Here is a 14420-nt window from a genome sequence, read left to right on the forward strand (position 1 = left end):
GAAGGAGGGGTGCCTTATTTTTTTTTTTCCTCCCTTTCTCCTCTTCTTTTTTTTTTTTTTTTTTTTTTAATTTTTTTTTTTTTTATTTTCCCTCCTCCAATTTTATTTCGCAGCCTCCAACTCCCTCCTAACACTTAAAGGAGCCGGCAGCTCGCCTCGGAGTTTCGTGGAACACAACATCACATGCAGAGGATGGGAGCCAAGATGTGATGAGGCTTGCCCTGGGCGTGGAGGGTTTTTTGGGGGGCAAAGCTATAACAAATGGGGGTACTGGGTTCGTTTTGGGGGGGTACACTACCCACAGCGATGCTGGAGGCAGGTTTTACCCCCTGGGTTGGTTTGCACGGTGGGCAAAAAACCTTCTTGACCCACTTAGGACTTGGTCCTGAAGGAGGGTGAGGATGAGGATGATGAGGATGAAGACGGTGAGGAAGGGTGGGCATGGTGGGACACTGCATCCCACCGAGCACCCGCAGAACCCTGGGGGTGATGTGGCCAACTGCAGGCTCCAAGCAGAGGAGTGGGCTCCACTTCTGGGGTCTGGGGGTCCCTTCCCCACTCACAGGAGCATCTGAACCCCCGTATTTGGGGTGTTCTCCAAGCAGACCTGCAGTCCCAGCCACTTGCACAGCCCTTGGTGCGCCCTGCAGACCCTGCTCCCGCCCCTGGACCACGCCGAGGTGCTGGGACTGGCAGGGTGAGCCGGGGCCCCCCAGGAAAGAGGAGGGACCCCCAGGGCAATGCAGGGGGCTGCAGCCCACAGCCCCCCCATCGCCTGCCTCGCTCGCCTCTAATCCGGGTTTGGGGGTTGCTAAGCAACAGCATAAGTCGCCCGTGGGCTCTGCGCCGATGCTGCTCCAGCCAGCCCCCAAAACACGGCGTGGCCCCCCCAAGGCAGGCACCAGCACCCCCCGACCCACCTGCACAGTCAGGCCCCACCAGTTCTCCCTGGCCAAGTTTGCTCACAGGGGTTCTCCTTCTTGGGGGCCTGGTGGCACTGACCTTCCTCTTTGCCACCACCACCACCATCATCATCATCATCATCATCATCATCATCATCATCATCATCATGCCTGTTAGCATCCCTATCCCACTGGCATCACTGTTTCTGGCACTGGAATGGGCACTGTCCCCACTGTTGTCCCCATACCTGACCTCATCCCCATCACCTCCACCACATTCTCCATCTCACCATTGTCCCTGTCCCCATCTCTATCACCACCCTCCTCACGATCCCCAACCCATTTCTTGTCCCCATCCTCCTCACAATGCCAATCCCCGCCCCCATTCCCAGCTTCAGCCTCACCATCTCTCTCCCTGTCCCCATCCCTCTCATCACCCTCATCCCTGTCCCTATCATCGGCCCTGTCCCCTTCTGTATCTTCATCCTTGTTGTTCCCATTCCTATCCCAGCTCCATCTCTTTCTCCAAGGCCATTCCAGTTGGGTGCAGGTGGTGGCACCTCTTGCCCCCTGACACCCCAGGATACCCACACATCCCACTCCCCATCCCAGGCACATCCCACCACTGCCACCTCCCTCAACTGCTTCACCCACACTTGGAGGTTGATGGGGGTCACCCCTGCCCCAGCAGCAGCCAGGCACCCAAATTCCCTCTTGGGAAACGCTCTCAAGCATCCCTCAAACTCCCCTGGCAGCCACTGGCAGCCCGCTCTCCCGACTGGAGCCACTTTTCCACCGTCACTTCTTCCCACCAGCACGGCAGGGTGGGGGGGATGGGAATAGCTCTGCTCCAGAAAACCCTGCTCCAGCTTCCAGGAGCAGCCTTGGCAGCTCTGCTGGGATTTTTTCACGGGAAGAGATCCTTTTCCCTGGTTTTTAGACCCTCCAGATCCACCACTGCCTCGCTCCAATGAGAGAAGACCGGGTGTTTTGGGCGAGTTAAGTGGGAAGGGTTTTTGGGGTGATTCATCTATCAGGGATCTGGGAAGTTAGCCCCAAAATCAGGATTAGTCCCTCAGTTAGTCCCCAAAATCTGCTCCATCCGTGGCACCCCGGTCCTGGCAGAGCCGCCGAGCGCCGCCGTCTCCCGCAGGCTGCGGCTGCGGAGGAGGGACGCGAAATGCCAGAACATTTCTAATCATTAATGGCGGCTTTTGAGCCTGTTCCAGGCTCTGCATTTTTCCTCCCTGGACCCCTTCATCTGGACGTTGCTTTTTCAGGTGCTCCAGCACCTCCAAAATTTGAATTCCAAGGAAATAACTCAGATTTTGGAAGGGGAGAACGGGAAGTGCAGCTGGCGAGACCCGCTGAGAACATCCCGCCGTCGTGGTTTGAGATGGTGGCAAAGAGGTGTTAAAAAATCCTTTAAAAAAAAGGAAAAAATCCTTAAAAGCAAAGGGAATTGGATGCTGGAATGATGCCCTGGGCGGGCAGTGCTGCCGGCTGCTGAAGCAGGAGCCGGCAGCCGGCGAGGCGGTGCTGGGGGGGGTCAAGGCGTAGCTGGTTGGCATCAGCCCCGGCACGGGGTCCCCGCCAGCTTTTTTTCCCCATCCCTCCTTCCTGTTTTTCCCAGGGGAGCCGCTGTCATGCCCCGTGCCGTGGGCGAGCACCACATATGGCGAGGGAAAACAGGAAAGAGGGGGGAAAAACGGGGTGAGCATGGAAAGGGGGGGGTTCAGTCCCCTCCAAAAACAGAGCAGCCGGCTTCAACGCAAACCCCGCCACTTTTTGGGGGGGATTTTGAAACCATGCTGGGTGGGAAAATATGAATTTCACAGGTAGGAATAGGACTGGGGGGGCCCTTGCGTGCACCCCAAAATTCCATGGAGGTGTCTCAGCTTATGGAGCGGGGTAGGAGAGGAGCAATGTCACATCATTCCTTCACGCCGGGATGTTATGAAGTTTCTTCCAACCTCCAGGGATGCAGGGGCCTAAATATAGAGGCTAAAAATATCATCCCATGCTCAGCTCAGCCCCAAACCCAGGATTTTTCGGGGAGAAATCTCAGGTGATTGGTGCTAATAACGGCGGGGACCTCGTTAATAAAATTCCTCATTAAAACAGCACCACTGGGGTGGGATGGAAGTGCAGCATCCACCCACGGGAAAAGGGCAGGAGCCAGGGGAGGACCAAGGGGGTTTTTTTGGGTTTGGGGTTGGATAGTGGGAAATGGGGGATTTGGGGCGAGTGCTGCGGTTGCGTCTCCGGAGAGGTGTCCCAGTTCATGAGGGTTATGGGGACGGGCTCCCCTTCGGCTCCTCTCCACGCATTTTGGGACAGAATCACGGTGATCCGGAGCTGTGCGTGCTGCCTGCTTCCCCTGGTGCTGCCTGCTCCCCCTCCATGTCCTTGGCCTCCTTCAGGTCCCGGAGGAAAGAAGAAAATTTAGACAATGTGGCACAAGGGTGGCAGGGACAGGGTGGGAGCAGGGACCCAGTGCAGCTCCTGGCACCTCAGATTCTCTGGAGGGGCCTGGAGCGGAGGGCAGCGTACCTGGGAAGGGGGCCAGGTGAGACGGTCGTCCTCCAGCATGGCTCCCCACGCCACCGGGTCGATGGCACCAGCTGGGGAAGGAGGAGGCTTGATGCCACGTGCAATGGGCACCTGGTGCCACGAGTTACGGGCACATGGGACAGGCACAACATCCTGGGTGATGGGCAAAAATGGAAGGCTTGATGGCCATAGGTGATGGACATTTGGGACAGGCACAACGCCATGGGCAATGGGCCCAGGGTCAGGTTTGATGCCCTGGGTGATGGGCAGACGGGAGAGACCTGATGCTGTAGATGGGGGTCACATGGGGCAATGGAGATGTGGGGCAGGCCTGGCGCCCTGGTGATGGGCACACGGAGCAGGCTGGGCAGGCAATGCAGCGCGGGGCAGGAGATGGCAATGTGGGGGTGGGTGCTGGGCAAGGCCACTCACCCTCTCTCTGCTCCAGCAGCTTTTGGAAGTACTGAGCTGCAAAGGCCACCACGTCGGTGGGCTGCTCCCGCAGCACTTCCCGTGCCAGCCCTTCCAGCAGGTTCCGGAAGCCGGCGGGCACCCTCATGTTGATGCTGGCAGAGGCAATGGACATGGCCACCTCTCCCGGACCGCCTGCAGCGGCACAGCCCGGGATCACCCACAGCCCCCGGTGCCACCGGGCACCGCCGGGACTCGAACCCGCGGACCCACGACTGCGGGAGCGAAGAGCCGCCGCTAGGGGGCGACACGCTCCTTGCCCCTCCGCGCACGCGCGCCACCGCCCCTCGCTGCGCGCGCGCGGCCTCGGCCTGGGCGGGGAGAGCGGGAGCGAGGGGGCCCCGGTCCCCTCCCCCCCGTGTCCCCCGGTCCCCTCCCCGTGTCCCCCGGTTCTTGCCCCCCGCCCCCCCCGCAGCCCCGCAACCCTCGGCCCCTCGGTCCCGGCTTTTCCCCTCGGCCTCTCCCGTCAGTCCCGGACCGGGCCGCGCCGGCGCTTCAGGCCGCGGTGCGGACGCCGTCGCTTGGCAACCGCCCCCCCCCCCACCGGCGGCCCGTGCACGGGCCACGCCCCCGCGCGTTGGGCCCGCCCGCGGGGCGGGGCGGGGGCGGTGGAGGCCCGGGGGTACCGGGGTGTACCGGGGTGTACCGGGGGCACCGGCGGTCCCGGCGCCTTCACAGCCCCTTGTCCCCCTCAGGATGGCGGCGTGGGCCCTGCTGGCGCTGCTGGCTCTGGCTCCGGCGGCGGCAGGTAAAGGGCTGGGGAAGGTCAACCTCCGACCCCCCAGCCCCGCGGGCACCCTCTGCAGCCCGCCCCGAGACCCCTCCAGACCCACTTCGGGGCGCTTGGCACCGTCAGAACCCTTGGCATGGCAGTAGCCCGGCTCCGATGCCCGTGGAATTCCCTAAGCTCCCCCAAGCCCTGATTTGGTGCCCTTTGCGCCTTTCCGAGCCTCTTATGTGCATTGGCACCTCCCCAGCCCCGCGTTTTAGGGTGCCCCTCTTGGCACCCCCCACAAACCCCCCACTGTGATGCCCCTTGAACCCCCAGACCCTCTTTGATGGCATTGGCACTACTCTGAGCCCCACTTTGGGGCCCTTGGTGCTCTCCCAGCCCCACGGCGATGCCTTTGGCTTCCCCCTTAGCCTAGTTTTGATGCCCTTGTTACTGCCAACCCCTCTTTCACACTCTTTGCACCCCCAAGCTCTGCTTCAGTGCCCTCTGCACTCCCAGAGCCCCAGTTTGATGCCCTCTGCACCCCTTGAGTCCCACTTTGATACCCTTCACACCCCCAGCCCCTCCCCAACGCCCTTGGCCCAGCACTGCTGCCGTGGGACGATGCTTTACGTAAGGTGGGAGCCACATGCGGCTCCTCAGTGGTGTCTCGTGGGCTCTCCTCCCTTCCCTCCTCCCTTCTTCTCCCTTCCCTCCTCCCAGCTGCTTTTTATAGCCTCCACTCTTCCCTGGCGTCTCAGTTTTAATTTTTTTTTTCTCCTCCGACTTGTTTTTTATATAACTCCCAGAGCCTCGTGGCATGAGGCAGTGGGACCAGCGATGCAGCTGACTCCTGAGGGGTTGAGGACGTCGTTCCTTTCCTTTCCTTCCTTAAACCCAGCCTAGGATGAGCTGCAGAGGAGATGAGGCTCCATGAGCTCTGATTTGGTCAATGGGGATCTCAGATCACCCCTCAAATGTTGCTCCTGACCCCCTTTTCAAGCATGATTTTCTTTTCACACTGCAAAAATGGGCCTTTTGGGGGTGCCAGGGCTGAGCCTTCTGCTTCTGTCCCCACAGAAGGTGCCTTTGCCAATGCTGCACACCCAATGTTTCCCATCCCACTCCTTGACAAACTTTTTTCCATGGGAAAAATACACCAGAACATTTATTAGCAAGGCTGGGTTGGGAGAGACACTCCCATGCTGATAACAGAAGAATTTTTACCAAAGTCTGTATCCAAATCCATGTAATACAAGCTGTAACATGCTCCCTGTGCTTTGGGAGGCAAATTCCCTCTTGTGGACTTTAAATTCTGCCTCTTCCTCAGCTCTGTGGGGATTTTAACCACCTTAAGGCTGACCAGAAAGCTGTAAATTAAGAGGGATCTCAAATAATCTGTATTTAAGAGGGGATCAGAGGCCATGGAAAGGGTGTTTTCCTCTCAGAGCTGATGTTTGCACTGTTTGCTGATTCCAGGGGGAAGGCTCGGCTTTGCCTCCTACTATGGTGACCACATGGTGCTGCAGAAGAAGCCATCAGGGGCTGTGGTGTGGGGCCACGGGGAGCTGGGGGCTGTGGTCACCGTGATTCTCTCAGGGGCCGGTGGCCTCATCATCATGGAGAAAACAGCACAGGTTAAAGGTCAGTCCCAGACCTTCACTAGAAACTGAGGCCGATGGTTTTGGTGGCCAAAGAATTTGTCTGAGCCCAAATCAGAGCTGATGGTGGGGTGAGACAGGGTTTGTCACCACCCTGAGGTTTGTCAGCACCCTGAGGTTTGTCACACTGCTGCCCTGGGGCTGCAGAGGTGGTGGTGACATCTCCAGCTCGTGCTTTTCCCTCTCCAGGAGACCTGGGGGGGCTCAGCCATTCCCCTCCCCACCGGCGCCAGCCTTTGCTCACTTTGGTTCCCAGCAGCGGATCCCGTGGGCGCCCAGCGGGAGCCGAGCTGCTGCTGGAGTGGGTGGCACTGCACAGGCTTGAGCCGAGCGATGAGGCTGTGGAGGGGAGAAGGGGAATTTAGCTTCTCTCCCTGTCTAAACCATGTCTGAAGAATTTCCAGAGCACTCCTGGCTTCTTTTTCGATCTATGACCCCTTGGAGGATCCTGTGGGATCTTTAAGCCCCAAAGGATGGTGCCTGTGCAAGCAGAGCCTTCCTTGGGGCTGGGAGAGCTCAGGGGCGCCTCAAATCCCAGCTACCTCACTGCCTGAAGAGTCGGGGAGGAGCTCATCACCTTTGGGGGGTGAAAGTGCTGGCCAAGGGCACCTCCATAACCTGAAGAGCCTGGAGGTGTCTTGTGAGAGAGCAGCGATCCAGGAGATCTGCAGGATCCAGTCAGAAAATCCACTCTTAAGCTCTAGCAGAATATCTTTACGCTTCAATTCGGCGCCTCTAAAATTAACCAGAGACATCTCAGTGTCACACACACCAAGCTGCTCCTGTAATCCCAGTTCCTCCCAGCAGCTTCTGCTCTGACACACATTTGTTTTCCAGATTTTCTCTTTTAACCCCTTAATTCCTGCAGGAGGAAGTTCCCTGTGATGGCAGAGATCTTCCAAAATCCATTTCCCCAACCTGTCTTTGTGGTGGGGAAGCTTTACCCTGTTCCCCACTCAACATCCTGGCAAAGGTCTTGAAGCCTTCATAATGGTGGTGGAAGATAAGAATCATCCTCTTCCTCCAGGACCTTCTGGGACATGGACAACTGTCCTGGACCCAGTGGATCAGGGTGGTCCCTATGCACTGACAGCTGAGCAGGGCTTGGAGAATGTGACCCTGTGGGACATCTACTTTGGAGATGTGTGGCTTTGCAGCGGGCAGAGCAACATGGCAATGACGGTCCTGCAGGTAAGGCCCCCCAGCACAGATCAGGCAGGATCAGGTAGGGATCAGGCAGGGAAGTGCTTTGCCTGCTCCTGCCCCTTCTTCAGGTGGCCAATGCCAGCCAGGAGCTCGCCATGGCATCTCGCTATCCCTACGTCCGTATCTTTGCTGCGGCGCCTGCCCGCTCCGACGTTGAGCTGGAGGACCTGGAGCGGATCGACCTGCCCTGGTCCATTCCAACGGCTGGTGAGTGCAATGGGCCTCCAAAAGAGAGCTTGGAAATGGCTTTTCCCCAACTTTTTCCCTTTGCAGCCTGCTGTTTCTTGAGCAGAAAACCTGGGCCACGGGAATTTCACCTACTTCTCGGCCGTGTGCTGGCTGTTGGGGCGCTCCCTGTATGAGGCTCTGGGTTCCCCCATCGGGCTGGTGGAGGTGGCCTGGGGGGGGACCCCCATCGAGGCCTGGTCCTCCCGCCGGGTTCTGCAGGCGTGTGGGCTCCCAGAGGACACGGGGAGGTGAGAGAAGGTGCCGTGGAAACACCTCCTGCCCCGTACCACACTGCTTTTGGGGAGTATCCTCATCCCTTCCCACCCCACCTCCTCTCCCGAAGCCTCACTGCCCCCTCTGTGCATCCTTATGCCCTCTTAGGATAAAGTCCCCTCCCATGCCAAGAGCATAAGGCACATCTGGGTGGGTAAAGAGGGAGAGGAGGGACCCCAGAGCTCCCTTTGGCATGGTGCTTGCTTTAACTTGAAGCCTGCCTTGTGCTTTGCACCCCCTTAAGCCTAGCTTTGTCTTCCAGCACCTCCCCACATCAGCATCTCTCTGGCCCACAAACGCCCTCCGTGCTCTGGAACGCCATGATCCACCCGCTGCTCAACATGACCCTGCGGGGTGTTGCTTGGTACCAGGGTGAGCCCCCATTTCTCTCCCCAGGGGTGGAGCAGCCCCCGCTGTCCCACCGAGCTCTCATAAGCCCTTCTTTTTGGGGGATAGGTGAGGACAACACCCTCCTGCACACAGACCAGTACAACTGCACCTTCCCTGCACTCATCGCCGACTGGCGCCGGGCGTTCCACGCTGGATCAGCCGGACAGACGGAGCAGCTTCTGCCCTTTGGCTTTGTGCAGGTGTGGGAGGGTGAGAGGCAGGGCCCCCACGATCCTGTGGGGATACCCAGGGGGGCTTCACACTGGAGGCCACTTCCACGTTGGCAGCAGGGAGAGGATGCTGTAAACACATGGACGCATTTTGCCACGTGCTGAAAATCCCATGCAGGGGCTGCAGTGGCCAGTTTTGGGAAGCTGAGCCACTCCCCCATTTTCCCTGTGACTCCCAGCTGTCCACCTACCGCCGTCGGAGTGCGGACGACAGCTTTGCCCGGCTCCGCTGGCACCAGACAGCCGACCTGGGGGTTGTTCCCAATGCCAAGATGCCCAGCACTTTCATGGCCGTTGCCATGGATCTGGGCGATGAGCACTCTCCCTATGGCAGGTGAGTCCTGGGCTGGGGTGAGGGTGTAGGGATGGAATTTTTGGGTACCAACCCCATCTTCCTCCTCTTCCTCGGCAGTATCCACCCCCGGGACAAGCAGAATGTGGCGCACCGGCTGCTGCTGGGTGCCAGGGCTGTGGCGTACGGGGACAAGGACCTCGTGTTCCAGGGACCGTATCCCACCCGGGCTATCCTGGAGGTGACCAGGGGGCTGCTGAACGTCACCTACAGCCAGGAGCTCATCTGCCGTCAGAGGGATGCACAGGCATTTGAGGTGAGGGGGTGGGAAATCCTCCCCAGAGAGCTGGGAAAAGGAAAGCAACACTGATAGGGGTTTCTCCCCTCCCCAGGTGTGCTGCTCCAGCCAGGCATCCCCGTGCCAGTGGCTGCCGGCACCGGTGGTGGCCGTGGGGTCCCGCACGGTGACGCTGGCCCTGAGTGGCTGCAGGACGCTGGTGCTGGGCCTGCGCTATGCCTGGGCCGAGTGGCCCTGTGAGTACCAGGCCTGCCCCCTCTACAACCCCCAGGGGCTGCCTGCACCCCCCTTCCTGCTGGACACCCTCCCTGCAGGGAATGCTGCCGGAGGGAGGGAGCTGCTGCTCCTCCCCGCCTCCAGGTTCCCCCTAAATTAGGGAGTTGAGTGAGCTCAGGCCTCTGGCAAAGCACTCAAGGCTCCTGGCACTGCCCCTTCCCAAGCCAGGAAGAGGCTTGGTTACTACCTTATTAATTAAACAACTTTTCAGCTCCTCTTTGGACTCCAGCCAAGGCTACAGGGTCGAGGGAGGGGGAAAAAGCCAATTTACAATTAAATATATGAAAAATGATGTAAGGACAAATTAAATATATGGAAAATGAGGTAAGCAGCAAGACACACCAGTGGGAGCTGAGCCCCTCACTGCTGCTCCCTTGCCCATGGAGCTGGTCCTGGGCCCCCGGGCACCCCATTTCTCTGGGCAAGGACTGCTGATCCCCAGGGTAGGGTGCTCACAGGATCCAGGGATCAGCTTCCAGCTGCAGGGTGGAGACAGGGAGAGAGGAGCTCTGCCAAAAACCCACAGCTAAACACTAAGGCTGGGCTGCGACTGCCTTCCACCACCCTCTCTTAATAAACAGTTAATAAACCACCTCATTTTATTTCTGGATTGGTTTTTCCTTCAGAGGAGCATTCCTAATCCTCCGTTCTCCACCTCTTGCCATAACAGCAGGGAAATTTGTGTGGAAGAGGCACAGCGTGGCACCCAGCACTTAGAATAAGAGACCTGAGAGGTTCTGCACAAAACACGGATTGTTTAACCCTTTTTGCTGGACAAATGTACATAAGAAGGGAAAGGCCAAGTGCAGGAAGCACAGGTGGGTTCAGCCCCGCTGCTGCAGCACAGCTGTGTCAGAAAAGTGGATCCTGGGATCACAGGATCCCTGCCTGCTGCCTGCTTCTGGGTCAGGCAGATCCAAGCGAGTCCCGTGAGGCTTTTCCCATCGTTTCCACTCCAGGCTTTGGTTCTAGACAAGGGGGGAAGAGCAGGCAGTTAATTAGCTGGGCGATGGCAGACAAGGATCTGGGCTTGTGCCAGCACCGGGTAACTGGCCCAGGAGCCAGCTGTGCTGGCCCTGGGTTGCCACGGCAACGAGGATGCAGAATCCAGCTCAGTCTGTGTATTTTTTTAACCACAGTTCAGACTCTGTGTTCAGGGCCAGGAACGAAGCCCAGGCCTCTCGGCTCCTACCTGTGGGGCCGGGCTGTCTCACACAGCCTGCAAACCACTTGCCATGGGCACCAGGGGTCCCTGTGAGACCCCAAAGGAGGCATCCAGCTCCCCAAAACCCAAAGTATATGGGAGAGGGAGCAGTGCAGGCCCTGGGAACGCGGCTCTGTCTTGGAACCCAGCTCCATCTCTGCACACAGCCCCACTGTGCCCACCAGTGCCATGTGAACAGGAGAAGGGGGCAGGCATGGCATCCTTGGCATCAGCCTCCCAGGATTTAAAACTCCCAACCCCACTCCCAGCAGGATGAGCTGCCAAAAACAGGGACCCTCCCAGCCCCGCAGTTTGCCCAGAGCTTGGATTTAAGCAGCAATCTCTTGGCTTGCTGTTCCTATAGCAACTCCTGCCCACACCTTGGATCGCAGTAGCATCACATTGTGGATGCCAGAACCCCTTTCAGGATTTGTCAACCCTCACAGTGACCCCCAACTATGCCCCAAACACCTTAAGGTCTTGGCAAAGGATTTTGGGTGGTCCAGCCACATTTCCAGGGTGGGATCTGGTGGTGTGGGAGCCAAGGGAAGAGGGAAGAAGTTGCTTCTACCCAAAAAGCCTACCTAGGGCTGCACCGTTGGAGAGGGCTGTACTGCCTTCGGCCTCGGGGGTGCAAGCTTGGTGTTTGGGCTTGGTGGTCTCCAGCCCAGCCAGCAGCGTCATGAAGTCGATGACCGTATCGATGTCCTCCTTGTTGGCAGTGGCTTCCCTCAGGGCGCTGACAGCATTGAGGCGGCTGAAGGAGGTCAGCTCAGAGATGTTGGCACGGAGGAAGAGAAGGATGACGTTGAGGTCGTTGAGGGGGCAGGTGAGCATCCTGCGACTGAGCAGGTCGAAGGCAGGCAGCATCTCATAGACAGAGAGCAGCCCCTTGTCCCACTGGCAGAGCTGCAGGGCATTGTAGATGACAACGGGGATGAGGAGGACATAGACGCTGCCAACTGAGAGGCTGATGAGCTGGAACACGGAGAAGAAGACCAGCTTGCAAGGGATGAGCGGGGGGATGTGTGGCTCTGCCTGGAGCAGCCCTGTTGTGATGGAGCAGTTGAACTCATCCTGGAAGAAGATGTTAAGGTGCAGAAAGACCAGGTAGAGGCAGGTGGCAGCCAGGAACAGGAGCAGCAGCAGGTTCCGCAGGATGTAGATGAACACCAGGGCATGGGCGTGCTGCTTGCAGCTCAGGTACCGCTCCAGCAACGGGAACTCGAAATACCTCTCCCGGCGGGCCCTGGGGGTAGAGGAACACAGGGGCAGTGAGAGCCACCCCCAAACTGCACCATTTCACCCAAGTCCATCCTGGATGCAGCCGCAACACCACATGGAGGGACTCCAAGGGTCACGGTGACCTGGCCTGGCCTCACCTCTCGTACTCCTCCCAGAATCGCTCCGGCTCGGCACTGGCCTGCTGGACCTTCTTCATGTGCTGCACCAGGCGCACGGAGCGGTTATAGGATTTATCCAGCTCGTCGATGATGAAGAGGAGGTCGGAGTGCAGGGCGGGGGCAGCGGCGTAACGCCACAGTAGGTACGGCAGGGACATCAGCACCGCCACCACCAGCAGCGAGTAGGGGAAGACCTGGGCAAAGAAGATGAACGGTCACTGAGGATGTGGAGTTGCTCTTGCTGTGGACATCCAGATGGGATGCAGGGGCACCCAGACGTGACTTTGACCCTACCTTGAGAGCCCAGAGGGACTTGGTGACGGCACGTCCCTCGGTGTCGAAACCATGGTGGATGAGGGAGTCCCAGCAAGCCGTGTCGGTGTAGGCGGACTGCTTCCCCGTGAAGTTGGTGGGAGAGAAGCAGCTGATCTGGGAGCCTGGGGTGAGGAGGAGGAGGAGAGCAAACCTCAGCCATGGAGGGTGGAGGAGCATTCCACTGCCACAAGCCAATGCCTTACAAGAGAGTAATTACATCTCAGGCATTGCTTCGAATTAAAAAAAGCCTTTTTCGTGGTCATTTGGGAGCTGCTGTGTTTCTAGCAAGGACTTTTCCATCTCTTCCCAAACAGAAACCCTTTGTGTGTCGTGGTGTGTACACAGGGCAGGGAATTAGAAACTGACCAGCCAGAAGCTGGAGTAAAACCAAATCCTCAGGGACAGCAGCTGGATGTTGGCCGAGACCAGATTTAGCCTGAGGTCACAATGCACTATCAACGCATCTCTCCGTGCTGCCGGCACCCTCCTCCTCAGAAACAAGCCCGTGGCACCCAAAGGGCACAAACAGCTGTGGCTGGGCATTGACTCAGTGCTGCTCCTGGGGTTAACACAGCTGTTCCCAGGCTCTCCCATCGTAATGGAATTATGATCCATTAAAAACCATCAATAAATACCCACGAGGCAGAACAGCTCCTAAAACAGGACTTCCAGGCTGTTCTGCTTCAGATCACGACACCATCAAGAATATGAGGGGTTTGCCACGACAACCAAACCGCCACTGGTGCTTGCCCACGACCCGAAGAACACATTGGAAAAGCCACAACTCACCAGCAGAGAACTCCCGGGCGAAAGCCAGCGAGACGAGGAAGAGGGGCAGCCCCACAGTGACAAACTTCAGCAGGCGATCGCTCGGCAGCTCCAGCCGCAAGCCCTTGGCTCGGGAACTGCTGGGATCTGGGAGCAGAGCATCAGAGAGCATGTACTCAGCAGCCGTGTGTGAGAGGGACATTTTGAAGTGAGGAAAAGGAGATGCTGATGAGGGCTGCCTGAGGTGTGACTGGCTCGAGGAGTGACTTTTGCCGGGCTGAGGTGTCCCTGCTGAGAGACTGCCCGAGCGCTGTGTCCAGTGCTGTGAACGACAGCTCAGACAGGGCGTTAAATCACCTCCTAATTACAGGGGAAGCCTTTTCACAAATAGAAACAGAAAAACCCACCCTAACAGCCGCAGCAGTGAGCTGGGAAGGCAGCTTTCCTCCCTGACAACATTCCTACAGGGCAGCGTTCCTGCCCGGCCGCAGCCGCTCCTGGCTCCCCGTGGTTTTACATCCCTCTCTCATCAGCCAACAGATTCCTGGCGCTGCGGCCCGAGGGCATGGGGGTCCCAGCTATTTTCAGCAGGGAGCCAGGGTACTGGGCCCTCCCCCAACAAGAAGCCCCAGCCAGATACACGGTGGGCCCGCAGGGTACAGAAAGTCCTTTCCAGCACCCAAACCAGCCAGAGGGGCCAGAGGACATCCTGCTGCCGAGCCCCAAGCTCCTGGGACAGGTCAGGAGATGCCAAATGAGGCAACTTTGAGGCAGAACATCAGCTGCAATTCCCCAGATCATCAATCCCTCCTCTTGCCTCCCTCTCAGGGCACAGGGGGAAGAATCTGACTCCAAAGAAAGCTCCCAAGAGCAAGAGATCCAAATAAATAGAAATAAGGGATGGGGTAATTGAAGGGGCAGTGGGACAGAACAGTTTCCCCGTGCAGCACAGTGCTGAGAAACCCACACCAACGCTGCTGGCAGCACGGAGCAGGGGCAGTCTCAGAGCTGCTCAGCCCAGCCAAGCCAAGGAACTCCCCATGCAGTCTCTCAGCAGAGCAAAAAAAAACCCAGAGCCACTGCCAAATTGCACTTTCGATGGATTTTCCAATGAAAGGACTCTCCAAATCTGAGCTAAACAACTCTGGAGAGACGAGTGACAGCTCCAAAATCAGGGAGGGGCTGCACCCAGGTCTGGTCAAACCTACACAGGGACTGAGTCCCCACCTGGCGAGAGC

At 58.3% G+C, this 14420-nt stretch overlaps 3 protein-coding genes across 5 annotated transcripts; 1 reads left to right on the top strand and 2 right to left on the bottom strand.

Moving 5' to 3' along the window:
• Nucleotides 1–49: 49 nt before the first annotated feature.
• SPA17 (sperm autoantigenic protein 17) lies at nucleotides 50–4199 on the bottom strand. Of its 2 annotated transcripts, XM_010403942.4 has the most exons (3): nucleotides 3888–4199; nucleotides 3456–3526; nucleotides 50–3319 (listed from the first exon to the last, which is right to left on the bottom strand). In XM_010403942.4, exons 1-3 carry the CDS (start codon nucleotides 4039–4041, stop codon nucleotides 3245–3247), a joined length of 300 nt encoding a protein of 99 aa, XP_010402244.2. In that variant the 5' UTR covers nucleotides 4042–4199; the 3' UTR covers nucleotides 50–3244. The 2 variants fall into 2 exon arrangements, with proteins under 2 accessions (XP_010402244.2, XP_010402243.2); XM_010403941.4 differs by having other exon boundaries at nucleotides 50–3526.
• Nucleotides 4200–4530: 331 nt separating this feature from the next.
• On the top strand, nucleotides 4531–10089 carry SIAE (sialic acid acetylesterase). 2 transcript variants are annotated; one of them, XM_039564883.1, is made up of 10 exons: nucleotides 4531–4674; nucleotides 6118–6282; nucleotides 7327–7490; nucleotides 7574–7712; nucleotides 7798–7981; nucleotides 8269–8378; nucleotides 8463–8596; nucleotides 8806–8960; nucleotides 9039–9234; nucleotides 9311–10089. In XM_039564883.1, exons 1-10 carry the CDS (start codon nucleotides 4623–4625, stop codon nucleotides 9590–9592), a joined length of 1581 nt encoding a protein of 526 aa, XP_039420817.1. In that variant the 5' UTR covers nucleotides 4531–4622; the 3' UTR covers nucleotides 9593–10089. The 2 variants fall into 2 exon arrangements, with proteins under 2 accessions (XP_039420817.1, XP_039420818.1); XM_039564884.1 differs by lacking the exon at nucleotides 6118–6282.
• Nucleotides 10090–10188: 99 nt separating this feature from the next.
• Nucleotides 10189–14354, bottom strand: PANX3 (pannexin 3). The gene is made up of 5 exons (XM_010403943.3): nucleotides 13204–14354; nucleotides 12394–12536; nucleotides 12079–12293; nucleotides 11281–11945; nucleotides 10189–10460 (listed from the first exon to the last, which is right to left on the bottom strand). The coding sequence occupies exons 1-5, from the start codon at nucleotides 13382–13384 to the stop codon at nucleotides 10399–10401; spliced, it is 1266 nt and encodes a 421-aa protein (XP_010402245.2). The 5' UTR covers nucleotides 13385–14354; the 3' UTR covers nucleotides 10189–10398.
• Between the last annotated feature and the right edge of the window lie 66 nt (nucleotides 14355–14420).

Source organism: Corvus cornix, chromosome 24, assembly GCF_000738735.6.
Source record: "Corvus cornix cornix isolate S_Up_H32 chromosome 24, ASM73873v5, whole genome shotgun sequence".
Lineage (NCBI taxonomy): Eukaryota > Metazoa > Chordata > Aves > Passeriformes > Corvidae > Corvus > Corvus cornix.